Genomic DNA, 16,294 nt, shown 5'->3' with positions numbered 1-16,294 from the left:
GGGAGGGTGTGTGTAGCATGTGAATATCCCTTAAATTTCAGAGGCAGTAACATCATGGACAGATATGGTCACTTCCCAAACACTCGTGTAGAAGCCAAAAGACTTAAAAGCTTCCATAGGCTGGGTACGGTGGCTGATGCCTGTAATCCCAGCACTTTGGGAGGCTAAGGCAGGAGGATTGCTTGAGCCCAGGAGTTTGAGACCAGCCTGGGCAATGTAGCAAGACCCCATCTCTACAAAACAATTTTAAAATTAGTGATGGCATGCACCTGTGGTCCCAGCTGCTTGGGAGGTGAGGTGGGAGGATCACTTGAGCCCAGGATATTGAGGCTGCAGTGAGCTATGATGGTGTCACTGCACTCCTGCCTGGGCAACAGAGCAAGACTCTGTCTTAAGTTAAAAAATAAAAACAGGCGAGGCACGGTGGCTCACGCCTATAATCCCAGCACTCTGGAAGGCTGAGGCAGGCGGATCACCTGAGGTCAGGAGTTTGAGACGAGCCTGACCAACATGACAAAACCCTGTCCCTACTAAAAGTACAAAAATTAGCTGGGCGTGGTGGTGTGCACCTATAATCCCAGCTACTCGGGAGGCTGAGGCAGGAGTATTGCTCGAGCCCAGGAGGCAGAGGTTGCAGTGAGCCAAGATCGCGCCACTGCACTCCAGCCTGGACAACAGAACGAGACTCCATCCAAAAAAATAATTAAGTAAACGAAATAAAAATAAAAAGGAGACTGTATTTTTTTACAAAAAGCCTCTGTACTGGGCTGTGTTCTGGACACTGGGCAGTGGGTGGGTGGGTGTGGATAAGGGACGGGGCCCTGTGGGAGGGACCAGAGGCAAGACACCATTCCACCATGAGATGGGGGACACCTGCAGGGCAGGGGAGGAGGCCGGGTGTGGACAGCTGGCCTGTGGCTGGTGAAGAAGGTGTGGGGACTAGGTGGGGACCTGAGGTCTTCGTGGGGAGCATGGGCATGGGGCCTGCTCTGTGAGCCTTCTTGGGGGAGGGGGGTTCTGCTTCTCTTCCCTCCCCTTTCTACCAGGAGGGGCTGGGGGTGGTGTCAGAGCGACAGGGGGTCTTCTCCCCTCCAGAGCAGGTGGGTCTGGGGCGGGTCAACCAGAGGCCGGCATGCAGCCAGGATGGGGAGTCCCGCTTCCTGTCCTCTGCCTGGGCCCCTCCACCCAGTGCCACAAGGTCAAGCGGTCACTGCTCATTTCCCTTGCCGGTCCCGAATTTGCATGCAACGTTCTGTGTTTTGAATAATGACAGTCAAATGAGGCTCTGGAGGGGGCCGTCTCCCCCGCCCAGGGGACCGCAGGGGCTCCCACACCTTCTCTTGAGCACTAGGTCTCTCGCTGGCCCCTTCGAGGGAAGCCGCACTCTGGGAAACGGGCTGTCTCGGCCCGGGTCTGTCAAGGCCATGGAGCCTCTTGGGGTTCCCAGTGGAGGGCCGGGCATGCCTTACCCAGGCTGGCAGGGCCCCCCAGGTGGGCACACGCCGGCAGAGGTCTCGCAGGACCCTGATGACGATCACACATGGCTGCAGGCCGCTGGCTCGAGCCTTGGGGGGAGAAGCACACGGTTAGCTCTTGGGGGCTCACGGGGTCACACGGGCGCCAGGTGCTGTCGTGAACGTGAACCCCAGGGAGGATGATGGAGAGCCTGGCCGGCCTCAAAGGTGACAGGTGGAAGCGGAGTCCACTTCCAGATAAGTTTGGTCCCACCAGGCCACTGAGTGGCCATGGGACGGCAGCGTCCGCATCCCACGGGCAGCACCCGCTCCTTCCACGTTGCCCGACCCCATCAGCCAGGAGCCAGCGCTGGTTGTGAAGTCAGCGCTCAGCAAGGACAAGCCATGAGCCAGGAAGCTGATGGCGGGCGTCCCGGTCTGCGCGGGGAGCCCACGGGCTGAGGCGGCCACACCGGGTCGGGCTGATGCCTCTGAGCCATGTTCCCCAAAGCTGCCCCTCCCCCCGCTCTACCCCTGTCCCCCTGACCTGAAACCACCTGGCATGACGGAGGGCGGCCAGGGACTCCAGGCACCTCTCCCGGCTCAGGACGTCACCTGGGTCAGCCTGTGGCTCCTCCACACCTTCTAGAAGAAAAACCTCGAGGTATGTGGGGACGGTGCCCTGTCCCGCTCTGCTCCCGACCGGGTGAGGGGCTCAGTGTGTGCCCCTCAATTCTTTTTTTTCTTTTTTTTTGAGACACAGTCACCCAGGCAGTGGCATGATCTCGGCTCACTGCAACCTCCACCTCCTGGGTTCGAGTGATTCTCCCGCTCAGCCTCATGAGCACCTGAGATTACAGGCGCCCACCACCACGTTTGGCTAATGTTTGTATTTTTTGTAGAGAAGGGGTTTCACCACGTTGGCCAGGCTGGTCTCAAACTCCTGACCTCAGGTGATTCTCATGCCTCGGCCTCCCGAAGTGCTGGCCACCGTGCCAGTCTCAATCTTTTAGGCCTCGTTTTATTTATCTGGGGAGTGATGGTCCTCCAGAGAGGACTGGACACACCGTTCCTAGAAAACCTCATCTTCCTGGAAGTTCCGAGCTTACCGATAGCTACTGAGGGATTTCAGCCCTGATGCTCTTGGTTAGTCAGTTAGGGTGAAGACAGGATACTGAATTAAGCCATATTTCTAGAAACTTCCACATGCATCATGGAAAGGGAGAAAGTGGGTCAGATTTCAGCACGTCCTGTCATTGACGACGACGACCCCGGAGTCTGGGAGAGATGTGGGTCCCTGTTCCCTCCCCTGTTATTATTTACCTTTACGACTATTTTTCTCAGCCTGGCGCGGTGGCTCATGCCTGTCATCCCAGCACTTTGGGAGGCCGAGGCGGGTGGATCATGAGGTCAGGAGTTCAAGACCAGACTGGCCAACATGGTGAAACCCCGACTCTGCTAAAAAATACAAAAATTAGCTGGGCATGGTGGTGCGTGCCTATAATCTCAGCTACGTGGGAGGCTGAGGTAGGAGAACTGCTTGAACCGGGATCCGGGAGGTGGAGGTTTCAGTGAGCCAAGATTGTGCCACTGCACTCCAGCCTGGGCTACAGAGCAAGACTCCATCTCAAAAAAAATAAAAAAGAGCCGGGCGCGGTGGCTCACGCCTGTAATCCCAGCACTTTGGGAGGCTGAGGCGGGTGGATCACGAGGTCAAGAGATCGAGACCATCCTGGTCAACATGGTGAAACCCCGTCTCTACTAAAATTACAAAAAATTAGCTGGGCACGGTGGCGCGTGCCTGTAATCCCAGCTACTCAGGAAGCTGAGGCAGGAGAATTGCCTGAACCCAGGAGGCGGAGGTTGCAGTGAGCCAAGATCGCGCCATTGCACTCCAGCCTGGGTAACAAGAGCGAAACTCCATCTCAAAAAAAATAAAAATAAAAATAAAAAATAAATAAAAAAGAATATTTTTCTCGGCTGGGCACAGTGGCTCACACCTGTAATCCCAGCACTTTGGGAGGCTGAGGTAGGCAGATCACAAGGTCAGGAGTTCAAGACCAGCCTGGCCAACATGGCAAAAACCCATCTCTACTAAAAATTCAAAAATTAGCAGCCAGGCATGGCAGTGCATGCCTGTAATCCCAGCAACTCAGGAGGCTGAGGCAGGAGAATCACTTTAACCCGAGGAGCAGAGGTTGCAGTGAGCCGAGATCTCGCCAATGCCCTCCAGCCTGTGTGACAGAGTAAGACCCCATCACAAAAAATTTTTTTTCTCAACTGTACACAGTGGCTCACACCTGTAATTCCAGCACTTTGGGAGGCTGAGGCAGGAGGATTGCTCGAGCCCAGGAGTTTGAGATCAGCCTGGGCAAAACGGTGAGACCCTGTTTCTACAAAAAATAAAATTAGCCGGTGTGGTGGCACACACCTGTGGTCCCAGCTATTCGGCAGGCTGAGGTGGAAGGATTGCTGGAGCCCCAGAGGTGGAGGCTGCAGTGAGCTATGACTGCACCACTGCACTCCAGCCTGGACCACAGTGAAACCCTGTCTCTTAAAAACCAAGAAACAAAATGGGATATTTTTCTTATTTCATTACATGCAATACTGTGGGAGACCCTGGGTTCATGCAGGTCACGTGATGGTACACAGGTTACCCCTTGGTCCACAAATATCCCTGCTGGTCTGTCAGGGAAATTACTCCTTTGGGGCTGAGAGGGAAATGGCAGAGGTGTATATGAGGAATGTTTTTTTTTAATTTTTATTTTTATGTATTTAGAGACAGGGTCTCGCTCTGTGGCCCAGGCTGGAGTGCAGTGGTGCGACCGTAGCTCATTGCAGCCTTGAACTCCTGGGCTCATGTGATCCTCCTGCCTTAGCCTCCTGCGTCGCTGGGACTCCAGGTGTGCGCCACCACATCCGGCTAATATTTATTTAGAGATGGAGTCTCTCTCGGTCACCCAGGCTGGAGTACAATGGCGCGATCTCGGGTCACTGCAACCTCCGCCTCCCGGGTTCAAGCAATTCTCCTGCCTCAGCCTCCCAAGTAGCTGGGACTACAGGTGCCTGCCACCAAGCCTGGCTAATATTTCATATTTTTAGTAGAGACGGGGTTTCACCATGTTGGTCTCGAATTCCTGACCTCAGGTGAACTGCCGGCCTTGTGCTGGGATTAGAGGCATGAGCCACAGCACCCGGCCAATTTTCTTTTTTTCTTTTTAGATAGGGGTCTCACTACATTGCCCAGCTGGTCTGGAATTCCTGGAGTCAAGTGATCCTCCCACCTTGATCTCCAAATGTGCCGGGATTAGAGCCATGGGCCACTGTGGCCAGCCTAGAAAGGGAGTTTTAGAAGCTCACGTCCCCACCACGCTGCGCCCGGGGAGGGAAACGGGCAGGAAAAGGCAAACAGGAAGTGCAGTTTCCTGGGGGGCGGCTCACGGGGCTGTTCTGTCGCTGATCTGTCCTCACAGAAGGATTTCCGCTCACTTAATCACCCACCCAAGTCAGGAAAGAGCCACTGTCTAGTGGCCGCCAACCCTTTACCCATCCCCCGCCCCCGCCACTTCCCAACCGCCTCCGAGCTTGTCAGAGCCTTCAGCTAGCATGGAAAGGCTCTCTTCGCCACACTGTACTTATTTTTTAGGTGACTATTTATGAGGACCGCTCATGGCTTCCCACTTGATGATTTAAAGGTTCTCCTTAAAAAAAAACACACAAAAAACTTAAGCTTTAAAAAGCAAATGGGGATGGCTCGGTACGGTGGCTCACGCCTGTAACCCCAGCACTTTGGGAGGCCGAGGCAGGCAGATCGCCTGAGATTGAGAGTTTGAGACCAGCCGGACTAACATGGTGAAACCCCGTCTCTACTAAAAACACAAAAATTGGCTGGGCATAGTGGCGCATGCCTGTCATCCCAGCTACTCAGGAAGCTGAGGCAAGAGAATCGCTTGAACCCGGGAGGTGGAGGTTGCAGTGAGCTGAGATCGCGCCACTGCGCTTCAGCCTGGGCAACAAGAGCAAGACTCTGTCTCAAAAAAACAAAAAAACAAATGGGGCTGGGCAACGTGGCTCACGCCTGTAATCCCAGTACTTTGAGAGGCTGAGGTGGGCAGATCGCCTGAGGTCAAGAGTTTGAGACTAGCCTGGCCAAGCTGGTAAAACCCCATCTCTACTAAAAATATAAAACAATTAGCACGGCATGGCGGCTCAGGCCTGTAGTCCCAGCTGCCCGAGAGGCTGAGGCAGGAGAATTGCGTGAACCCGGGAGGCGGAGGATACAATGAGCTGTGATCATCCCACTGCACTGCAGCCTGGGTGACAGAGCAAGACTCTGTCTCAAAAAACAAACAAAAAACCCAAATCGATTGAAAGATAAACATCAGTAGGTCACGGCCCTCAGTTATGACCAAAAAAGATTATGAACGGGTGAAAGATGACGGGAGTTTTGCCAGCTGCCCTAGAGACTGTTCTGGAAGATTCCACAGCTGGCTGAGACTTCGGGAGCACAGACATGCAGTGCATTACCGATGCCCGCCTCTGCAGGGGTCACTGGCCAAGACCCTCACTGCCCCCAGCCTGGCCCAGCCCCTCACCCATCCTCCCAGGCCTGGCAGGTCTGGCTTTCAGCCCCTCGAGCGCCCACGTCCCTAATCAGTGGCACTGGGACCGCAGTGACTGACGGACACTCAAACTGAGCTGCTGCTGTGACACGGGAGAAATGGCTCAGACCAGAAGCAGCTCAGACCTGCCTGTTGCTGCCGGGGCTGGTGTCACCAGCGCTGGAGAAGCAGGTGCCACCCCTGGGTGAGGGAAGGGAGGGGACACGGTGCCCCTCACCCCCTCTGCCGCCCCTCACCCCCTCTGCCGCCCCCCACCCCCTCGGCCGCCCCCCACCCCCTCGGCCGCCCCCCACCTCCTCGGCTGCCCCGAGACCCAGCTCCCGTGTGACCCATGGAATCCTCAGCGGGGCAGCAGTGCTGGAGGATGGCTGCTGCTGCATTTCCTGCTCAGGCCTGGGTGTGGGCAGTGCCCCAGGGAAGTGTTCGGGGGACAGTGGCTGGAAGGATGGGCTGTGCCACACCTGGGTCCGTGGAGGGGTCCTCCCGCATCAGGGGTGAGGTGACAGATACGGTGACCTGCATCCTGGGCTCCTCGCAGGAGGAGATGACAATGTTGGCTTCGGGGTCGCAGGAGACCTCATACTCATCCTCGGTCACCATCTGGGAGGGGCAAATACAACACAAGGCCGCTTACTGCAGCCCGAATCATGTGTCAATCAGCCAGGACGCGGTCGGTGTGTGCAAGTTAACCCTGTCAAGCCTCCCACGCTTGCTGCCTGGGTGCCAGGTCCTGTGCCCCGTGTCTGAAACCTCCGAGTGAGCGAGACACAGCTGCAGCCCTCTAGGAGCACACACGTGAGATATGTGCAGACAACAGACCCTGTGATGTAAGGAGCCTCCATATGTAAAGAACACCTGCAATTCAGTAAGAAGAAGACCAGCAGTCCAATAAAAAACTACTAACTGGCAGAAAAAGAAACGCAAACGGCCCTTTTTACACAATGACACACGTTACCCCATAGTCAGGGAGGAGTAAATAGAAACCATAATGAGACGCCCTCATCTCCAGTGAGAAGGACATGACTCAAGAGGTCTGTGTTGCAGTCTGGCCTTCCTGTCCACGGTCGCCACCCTCCATGTGGCCTGTGCCCACACCTGGGCCTGGCCTCCCACCTGAAACCCACCTCTCTCCTCATCCTCCACCCCTTCCCTTCTCAGGGCCTCCCTGCTGCAAAGCAGCCCCCAGGAGCTCTGTTGACATCACTGGGGTGGATGCTGCCAGCCTCCCCACAGCCTTAGCCAGTCTCGTGGGCCTCAGAAATTGTCTTTGCCACTGGGCTGCAAGTTTTCCCGAAAGCAGGGGCTGTATCTGAACCACCGCCATGTTGCAGGTGTGCAGGAAAAGATGCTATCGGTGAAGTCAGAGCATGTCACTCCTCTGCTCAAAACCCTCTATCCTCCCCACTTCCCTGAGAATGCGATCCTACCTCCGGGTATGGCCTTCAGGCCCGGCTTGATCCAGGCACCCTCTTATCCCCTCACACCCACCCCTCCTCGCCCTGGGCCTCCTGCTTTGGGCTCTGCAGGTGCTGGTCCTTCTATGGGGAATACTGTCTACCCAATCAGGCGCTGCCCGGCCCCTGGGCATCCAGTGCCCACTGGAAAACTCAAAGGAGTAAGGCTGAGTTCTCCCAGGGACTGTGACAGACACTCAGGAAGAAGGGACTACTCTGGGGACCGATTTTTCATTTTTCTTTCTTTTTTTTTTTTTTGAGATGGAGTCTCACTCTGTGGCCCAGGCTGGAGTGCAGTGGTGCGATCTCGGCTCACTGCCACCTCTGCCTCCAGGGCTCAAACGATTCTCCTTCCTCAGCCTCCTGAGTAGCTGGGATTACAGGCGCCTGCCACCACGCCCTGCTAATTTTTGTACTTTTGGTAGAGACAGGGTTTTGCCGTGTTGGCCAGGCTGGTCTCGAGCTCCTGACCTCAGGTGATCCGCCTGCCTCAGCCTCCCAGAATGCTGGGATCACAGGCGTGAGCCGCTTGCCTGGCTGCTTCTTGTATCTTAAGTTGTGTCGTAACGAAGCTCCCCTGCCATCTAGGAGCTCGGGGGGCTGCGGGGAGAGGGCTGGCAGCCAGACACCAGGGAGCAGCGATGAGCGGGGTCCTGACCTCACCTGGAGCTGCCGGGGGCAGCTGCTGAGCGATCCTCCGTGGCAGGCTGTGCGTGGGCTTCACGGAGCAGAGCAGAGCGAGACGCACGTTCCTGTCCCCACGCAGGAGGAGGCCCTTCGCCAGGATACCTACCCGCATGACTCCTTTCAGGACCTGAGCCTGGGGGGCCACGCTGCTGTGGGGACAAAGGCACAGACGTGCACCATCAGTGGAGAGGCACCGGGTGCCCCAGCTGCCTTGCTCCTGAGCTACGGGGACCCCGCAATTTGCAAAGCATCTCTATGCCTTGGCGTCCTCGTCCATGAAATGGGACCAGGCCACTCTGGCCAAGGTACTTCCAGGATGAAATGGGACACCGTGAGATCCATCTCGGAGGTGCTGCCACCGGGCAAGCCTCGGGGTAGCCAAGACTGTGGCCAAACCCACATTTTCCTTCCTCGTGAGCAAACGCTAAGCCCCAGGCACGCCCTGGGAGGTCTGACGCCTCCAGCGTTCATACACTTTGTCACATCGTTGTTTTGGCTTCACGTGGGTTCCAGAAAAAACAGAAAGCAATGCTTCTTTGTGCCCTTGATTCACTGGGGTTAATAAAATTCAGGAACCCAGGATGGGCACGGTGGCTCACGCCTGTAATGCCAGCACTTTGGGAGGCCGAGGCGGGTGGATCACAAGGTCAAGAGATCGAGAGCATCCTGGTCAACATAGTGAAACCCTGTCTCTACTAAAAATAGAAAAATTAGCTGTGCATTGGTGGCATGCGCCTGTGGTCCCAGCTACTCAGGAGACTGAGGCAGGAGAATTGCTTGAACTCGGGAGGCAGAGGTTGCAGTGAGCCGAGATCACACCACTGCACTCTAGCCTGGGAGACAGGGTGAGCCTTTGTCTCAAAATAATAATAATAACATAATAATAATTAAAATAAAAATTAGCTGGGTGTGGTGGTACATGCCTGTAGTTCTAGGACTTGGAAGGCTGAGGCAGGAGAATCACTTGAACCCAGGAGGAGGCAGAGGTTGCTATGAGCCGAAATCACACCACTGCACTCCAGCCTGGACAACAGAGTGGGAATCAGCCTCAAAAAAAAAAACAGAAAAAAAAAGCAGCGGGCAAGGTCCTGGGTGCTGATTGTACTGGGACACTTTGCAATGCACAGTGTGAGGCTCACACTTCCTCTGTGGAGTCAGCACTCTCTACTCCAGCAGAAGGAAGCCCTCAGGCAGAGTGGGACAGCCAGACATGAAAGGCCACATGGTGTGTGACCCCATTTCTATGAACTGTCCAGCGCAGGCCAATCCACAGAGACGGGGGCGGAGGCACGCGTGGGTGCGTGACACAAAATGAGGAGTTTGCTTAATCGAGACAGAGTTTCAGTTTAGGAAGATGAGACCGTTCTGGGGATGGACGGGGTGACAGTGGCACGACTGTATGAAGTTTCATGCCCCTGAACGGTGTACTTAGACACGGTGAAAATGCTAAGTATTGTGTTAGGTAGATTTTACCAAAAAGAAAAGTTTTCAGGCTGAGCGCAGTGGCTCACGCTTGTAATCCCAGCACTTCGGGAGGCCAAGGTGGGCTGATCGCCTGAGGTCAGGAGTTCGAGACCATCCTGGCCAACATGGTGAAACCCTGTCTCTACTAAAAATACAAAAATTAGCTGGGCGTGGTGGCGCATGCCTGTAATCCCAGCTTCTCAGGAGGCTGAGGCAGGAGAATCACTTGAACCCTGGAGCAGGAGGTTGTGGTGAGCTGAGATCGAGCCACTGCACTCCAGCCTGGGTGACAGAGCAAGACTCTGTCAAAAAAAAAAGCAAAGCATTCAAAGAGGAAAGTGAACCTGCAACCTCCTGGCACTTTGGGAGGCTGAGATGGGAGGATCGCTTGAGCCCAGGAGCCCAGGAGTCCAAGACCAGACTGGCTAACATAACAAGACATCTCTTAAAAATTTTTTTTTAATTAGCAGGGGGGTGATGGCATGTCTAGTCTCAGCTACTTGAGAGGCTTGAGCCCAGGAGTTCAAGACCAGCCTGGCCAACACAGCAAGATCCCATTTCTTTTTCTTTTTTTTGAGATGGAGTCTCTGTCTATCGCCCAGGCTGGAGTGCATTGGTGCAGTTTCAGCTCACTGCAACCTCCGCCTCCTGTGCTCAAGCAATTCTCCTGCCTCAGCCTCCTGAGTAGCTGCGATTGCAGACACTCACCACCACACCCAGCTAATTTTTTTGTATGTTCAGTAGAGACAGGTTTCACCGTGTTAACCAGGATGGTCTTGATCTCCTGACCTCATGATCCACCCACCTCAGACTCCCAAAGTGCTGGAATTACAGGCATGAGCCACCGTGCCCAGCTGCAAGACCCCTATTTCTACAAAAAGTTAACAATTAGCTAGGTGTGGTGTGGGCGCCTATAGTCCCAGCCACTACGGAGGCTGAGGCGGGAGGATCGCTTAAATATGGGGGTCTGAGGCTCAGTGAGCTCTGATCACACCACTGCCTACTCCGGCCTGGGTAACAGATCCTGCTTCTTAAAAAACAAAACAAAACAAAACAAAACAAAAAACCAGCACCTCCCAGAGCAGGAAGGACTTTGAAAAAAGGTAACTCCCACTCGGATGACTTAACTCCATGGCAATGACTTAGGAGACGTAGGGACTTTCTTGCTTCCTAAGAATCACAGGGCTTGGAGCTGATTCACATGGGTGCTCAGTGACATGAGCTACTCTGATTACTCAATTACTCCCCGAGGCAGAGACGTCCTTTCAGAATCACGCTCAGCTTCCCTTTGCAGATGAGGAAACTGGGGTTTACAGAGATTGTCAATTCCTCATCAACCATGTTTTTTTTTTTTTTTTTTTTTTTTGAGACAGAGTCTTGCTCTGTCGCCAGACACCAGGCTGTAGTGCAGTCGCGCGATCTCGGCTCACTGCAACCTCCACCTCCCAGGTTCAAGCCATTCTCCTGTCTCAGCCTCCCAAGTAGCTGGGACTACAGGCGCACACCACCTCGCCCAGCTAATTTTTGTATTTTTTAGTACAGAGGGGGTTTCACTGTGTTGGCCAGGATGGTCTCAATCTCTTGACCTCATGATCCGCCCACCTCAGCCTCCCAAAGTGCTGGGATTACAGGCGTGAACCACTGTACCCGGCCTTTTTTTTTTCTTTTTTTTGAGATGGAGTCTTGCACTGCCGCCCACGCTGGAGTGCAGTGGCGCCATCTCGACTCACTGCAACTTCTCCCTCCCAGGTTCAAGCGATTCTCCTGCCTCTGCCTCCAAGTAGCTGGGATTACAGGTGCACACCACCATGCCCGGCTGATTTTTAGTAGAGACAGGGTTTCACTATGTTGGCCAAGCTGGTCTCAAACGCCTGACCTAGTAATCCACCCACCTCGGCCTCCCAAAGTGCTGGATCACAGGCGTGAACCACCGTGCCCGACCCATGAACTACATTTTTAGATGCGCCTTCAATAGCAAAGGGAACGCTAAGGCATTAGAACAGCACGGATCACTGCTTCAACTCAGACTCGATCAGCGCCCAGAAGCTCCAGCTCTGAGATCTGGGAACTTCCCACTCCAGGGGCTGGAAAGCTGCCTGGGCCACCGAGGGCTTCAGGTCCATCAGAGCTGGGGGTTCCTGCAGGATCTTGTCCGGAGGAGCTGACCTCTGTCCTGCCTGAGAGCCGGGCCCCGGGGAAGGGGCTCTCCAGTCACCTGCACGTGCCACCCTCTTCCTCTCGGTGCCCCTGGTCCTCCTCGGCCAGCGTGTCGGACACCAGCTTGAGGGCCTGCTCGGCGTGGGACACGGCCCTCTGCACGGCCAGGAGCTCCTGCTCCGTGGGGTAGATTGCAGCATGCCTGCACATGACTTGCCGATCCTCACTGGACACTGGCCGCTGCCCGGGCTGTGGGGAGAGGCCAAGCACGTCAAGGGTGGGCTGTGGGGTCTCCTGGGGAGTGCTGGGCAGGTGGGAGCAGATGGCCGTGCCCGGCTGGGTTACGAGGCAGCAGCGTGGCCAGGTGAGAATCCAGCGCACCGAGAGACCCGGGTGGGGAACAGGGAGGTGCCTTGGGCTGCCCCTGATGGCTACAGGAAGCTTGGATCTGAGCGGGTTGGGGGATTGAGGGGACCCCCACCTTTGGCTACATTCTTACATTTCCAGACCAGAGGCTTTTGAGTCAGCCTGGGAACCTGTTCCCCACAGCAAGGTGCAAATCTAAGTTTCCCATTTAGGCTGGGCGTGGTGGCTCATGCCTGTAATCCCAGCACTTAGGGAGGCCGAGGCGGGTGGATCACCTGAGGTCAGGAGTTCCAGACCAGCCTGGCCGACATGGCGAAACCCCGTCTCTACTAAAAATACAAAAAATAGCCGTGCGTAATGGCAGGCACCCTTAGTCCCAGCTACTAGGGAGGCTGAGGTATGAGAATCGCTTAAACCTGGGAAGCAGAGCTTGTAATGAGCTGAGATTGCACCACTACACTCCAGCCTGGGTGACGGAGCGAGACTCCATCTCAAAAAAAAAAAAAAGGTTCCCATTGACCTGGGGTCTTGGACCGCAGGGACAGATGCATCTGAGAAAACACAGTGGTGGCCACAGAGTCAGGGGGCTCCCCAAGGGAGGTGACCACCCAGGGCTCCAGGAAGCAGATGGGACCTGTGTGTCCCAGCAGTAGGGGCTGGGGTGCTGAGGCTCCCATCTATGGAGTGAGGGTTCCTGGGCCGTGGCGGCCCCATCACCTCAGTACTATGTGGGAGCCTGGGACGAGGCCGGGGCCTCCCAAGGAGGTGTCTGCTGCTCCGGGGGGTGTAAGGTCGCCCACATTTGTGCACAGAGGACAAACTCATCCGCCGTACCTACCAGGAGTGGGGCGCTGGCAGGTGGCCCCAGCCTGCCTTTGAGCAGAGGCTGGGGCCAGTCGGGCGACGTGTGGGGCAGCGCATGGGACTGCTTGTCCTGGAGCAGTGGCTTCTCCTCCAGCCGCCTGCGGGACGGAGACGGGACAGATGCAAAGTGCCAATCTAAGGTTCAGGCCAGCAGCAGCCCTCAGCTGGGGGCACGTCAGAAACGCCGGGGCCTCGTGCTCCCAGCAAGGAAGGCAGGGCCAAAGCTCTCACCGGGGCTCCACCACACTGCATGGGAGCCTGCTGTATGCACAGAAGACTGAGGCTGGGAAGGAAGGGGGCTCACAGGGTGGACAAAGACACGCGTTATACAAAAGAGGCCAGCCCGGGTGGCCACGGCCCTCAGGAGGTCCCGGACCCCTTCCCAATGCAGGCCTGCTGCTGCTGGACACATCAGAGTCAGATGTTCCATCAGAAAATGCTCCGGGATAGATATGGGATTCCAGAGGTCAGGGGACACAAGGGACTCCAGGGGTCAGGGGACACGGAACATGAGGGGTCAGGGGTCACAGGGACACCAGGGGTCAGGGGACACAAGGACACCAGGGGTCAGAGGACATGGGACTCCAGGGGTCAGGGGTCACAGAGCACACGAGGGGTCAGGGGACACAAGGACACCAGGGGTCAGGGGATACACGGGACTCCAGGAGTTAGGGGCCATGGGTCACAGGGCACACCAGGGGTCAGGGGACACAGGGGACACAAAGATCAGGGGACATAGAGGACGCCAGGGGTCAGGGAGACACAGGGTCACCAGGCAACTCTGCAGCTGTGCGGTCCATTGGGTTGGCAGGCAGTGTCCCTGGGTCTGTGGAGGCCCTGGCACCCACGTGTCTGGTCTGCTCTGGAACCCTCTCATGCTCCCACATCAGGACGTGGCCACTTCCCGGGTGCCCATCTCCCACACTGCCTAAGAGCTCACACGGGGGAGCCCCACAGTCTGCAGCGGCGGGCGTCCGGTTCCATCCGGACCTGCCCTCGCTCTTCAGGTCCCCTTGCCAAGACCCGCAGCCGGGCACCTCCTCTCCGCGTGCCAGCGCCGCAGCTCCTCCAGCCGCTCCTCCGCCAGGCGCCGCTGCTTCCTTATCCGTTCTTCCAGGAGCCTCCGAGCCCGGCTGCTGGGCTCTGTGGCGATGGGAAGGTCGGGGTTCACTTTCTTCTGGAAGGAGAGGCCAGGCTGTGAGACAGTTGCTTTAGACAGGGGTGCCGGGAGGGTCTCAGGGTGCAGGGAGAGGCTGGGAGACTAGAACCGTAGGGCTGAAATCTCCCAAAGTCTTTTTTTTGAGACAGAGTTTCGCAATTGTCGCCCAGGCTGGAGTGCAGCGGCGTGATCTCAGCTCACTGCAACCTCCGCCTCCCAGGTTCAAGCGATTCTCCTGCCTCAGTCTCCTGAGTAGCTGGGACTACAGGCATGTGCCACCACGCCTGGCTAAATTTTTTTTTAGTAGAGACAGCGTTTCACCATGTTGGCCAGGCTAGTGTTGAACTCCTGACCTCAGGTGATCCTCTTGCTCAACATCCCAAAGTGCGGGGATGACAGGCGTCAGACACCGCACCCCGCCCAAGACGCACTTTGAGACGTGAACGTGAACGAAGATATCGGAAAAAAAACAATCACCCCACCCTCTGAGTTCGTGGGATCACCAGACCAGAGGCCTCCCCGCCAGCGCCCGCCTGGGCCAAGCCGCCCGGACGGGTGTCGGGGCTCCCCCTGCTGGACACACCCGGTACTGCAGCCGGTGCCGCCGCCCCCTCACGTGTAGGTCCTTGGCGTTAAGGTCGTTGAAACTGCACTCGCACAGCTTGCAATGGAAGCGAAGCACTCGCCCTTCCTCGCTGCACACCTGAGGCACAAAACAGCAGCACGCGCACCAGGCACGAGGCCGGGACGATGGGAGCCACCTCCGCCTCTCAGGTTCAAGCAATTCTCCTGCCTCAGCCGCCCAAGTAGCTGGGATCACAGGTGTGCGCTATTACACTCAGCTAGTTTTTGTATTTTTAGTAGAGACGGGTTTCACCATGTTGGTCAGGCTGGTCTCGAACTCCTGACCTCGTGATCCACCTGCCTCAGCCTCCCAAAGTGTTGGGATTACACGCATGAGCCACTGCGCCGGCCCTTAATTATTTATTTTTAGAGACAGGGTCTTGCTGTGTCACCAGGGCTGGAGTGCAGTGGCTTGATCTCAGCTCACTGCAGCCTCAAACTCCTACAGGCACGCACCACCATGGGAGGCGGGAGGACTGCTTGAGCCCAAAAGTTCAAGACCAGCCTGGTCAACATAGCGAGACCGTGTTTCTACAAAAAAATAAAAATTAGCTGGGAATGATGGCTCATGCCTGTAGTCCCAGCTGCATGGGAGACTGAGGTGGGAGGATTGACTGAGCCCAGGAGGTCGAGGCTGCAGTGCGCTGTGATGGCACCACGGCACTCTAGCCTGGGTGACAGAGCAAGACTCTGTCTCTTAAAAAAAAAAAAAGGAATCCCAGGCCTACCTCTTTGGAACGCGCAAGGCCAACCAGCTCAAGAAGGGTCTGAGCTGCCGCTGGCCCGGAGCTTGGCCCCACTGCTCACCAGGCTGGCCTTGGTAGGTTCCAAGGTCCCCCAGGCCCAGGAAAGGGGCTGGACAGACAGGCCTGCAGCCTCCCAGGGACTTTCCACTGCATGGAGTCCTTTCCGCCTCCCAGACAGGCAGCTCCTCGGGGACCCCTGTTGGCAATGCCTCGGCCTGTGTCTGACCTCACAGATCCATATTCATTCATTTCCTGCTAATATCTGAAATCTGGCACCCAAAGTGTCAAGCAGGTCTGCAGGGGCAGCTCAGGAACGGGGCTGGTTCGTAAATGTCGCTGGGAGAACCCGGGTGAGGTCTCAAAGCCTGAGCCACGGGAAGGTCCTTCCCTGACCGGAGCACCAGGGCTCCTCAGCCTCCACGTACCTCCTCCACGTACTCCGGCCCCACCGGCTGCGCATCAGAGCAACCCTGGGGAGCTTCCTCCGAGTCTCCTCGGGTGGGTGCTCCGGGACCCTCTGATTTGGGTGGGGTTGGTTTCTCCCACTGGGGTCTGCAGGCTGCTGCCTGCGGCTCAGGAGGCCCTGAGGGGAAAAACCATGTCACTTGTAACCTGTTCCGTGAGAAGGCACTGCGGCAGCAGACCACCAGGCGGCAGTGGGTGGAGAGCCACCGAGACCCCGGGCTCTGCCATCCCC

The 16,294-nt window shown here is 56.5% G+C and overlaps 1 protein-coding gene across 1 annotated transcript in view; it reads right to left on the bottom strand.

Moving 5' to 3' along the window:
- The window catches only part of ZFR2 (zinc finger RNA binding protein 2), a 38,093-nt gene that overhangs the window by 6,609 nt on the left and 15,190 nt on the right, over window positions 1-16,294 (bottom strand). Inside the window, 10 exon segments of the mRNA XM_064382151.1 lie at window positions 1,470-1,565; window positions 2,002-2,096; window positions 6,538-6,676; window positions 8,194-8,208; window positions 8,210-8,366; window positions 11,897-12,087; window positions 13,043-13,166; window positions 14,106-14,245; window positions 14,811-14,930; window positions 16,023-16,180. Of these exon segments, the coding sequence (XP_064238221.1) occupies window positions 1,470-1,565; window positions 2,002-2,096; window positions 6,538-6,676; window positions 8,194-8,208; window positions 8,210-8,366; window positions 11,897-12,087; window positions 13,043-13,166; window positions 14,106-14,245; window positions 14,811-14,930; window positions 16,023-16,180 (1,235 nt within the window).

This window comes from Aotus nancymaae, unplaced genomic scaffold (genome assembly GCF_030222135.1).
Source record: "Aotus nancymaae isolate 86718 unplaced genomic scaffold, 86718_ANA_hifiasm-v0.15.2.pri h1tg000028l, whole genome shotgun sequence".
NCBI classification, from domain to species: domain Eukaryota; kingdom Metazoa; phylum Chordata; class Mammalia; order Primates; family Aotidae; genus Aotus; species Aotus nancymaae.
The sequence above is the reverse complement of the archived record's forward strand: the minus strand, read 5'-3'. Positions and strand labels throughout refer to the sequence as shown.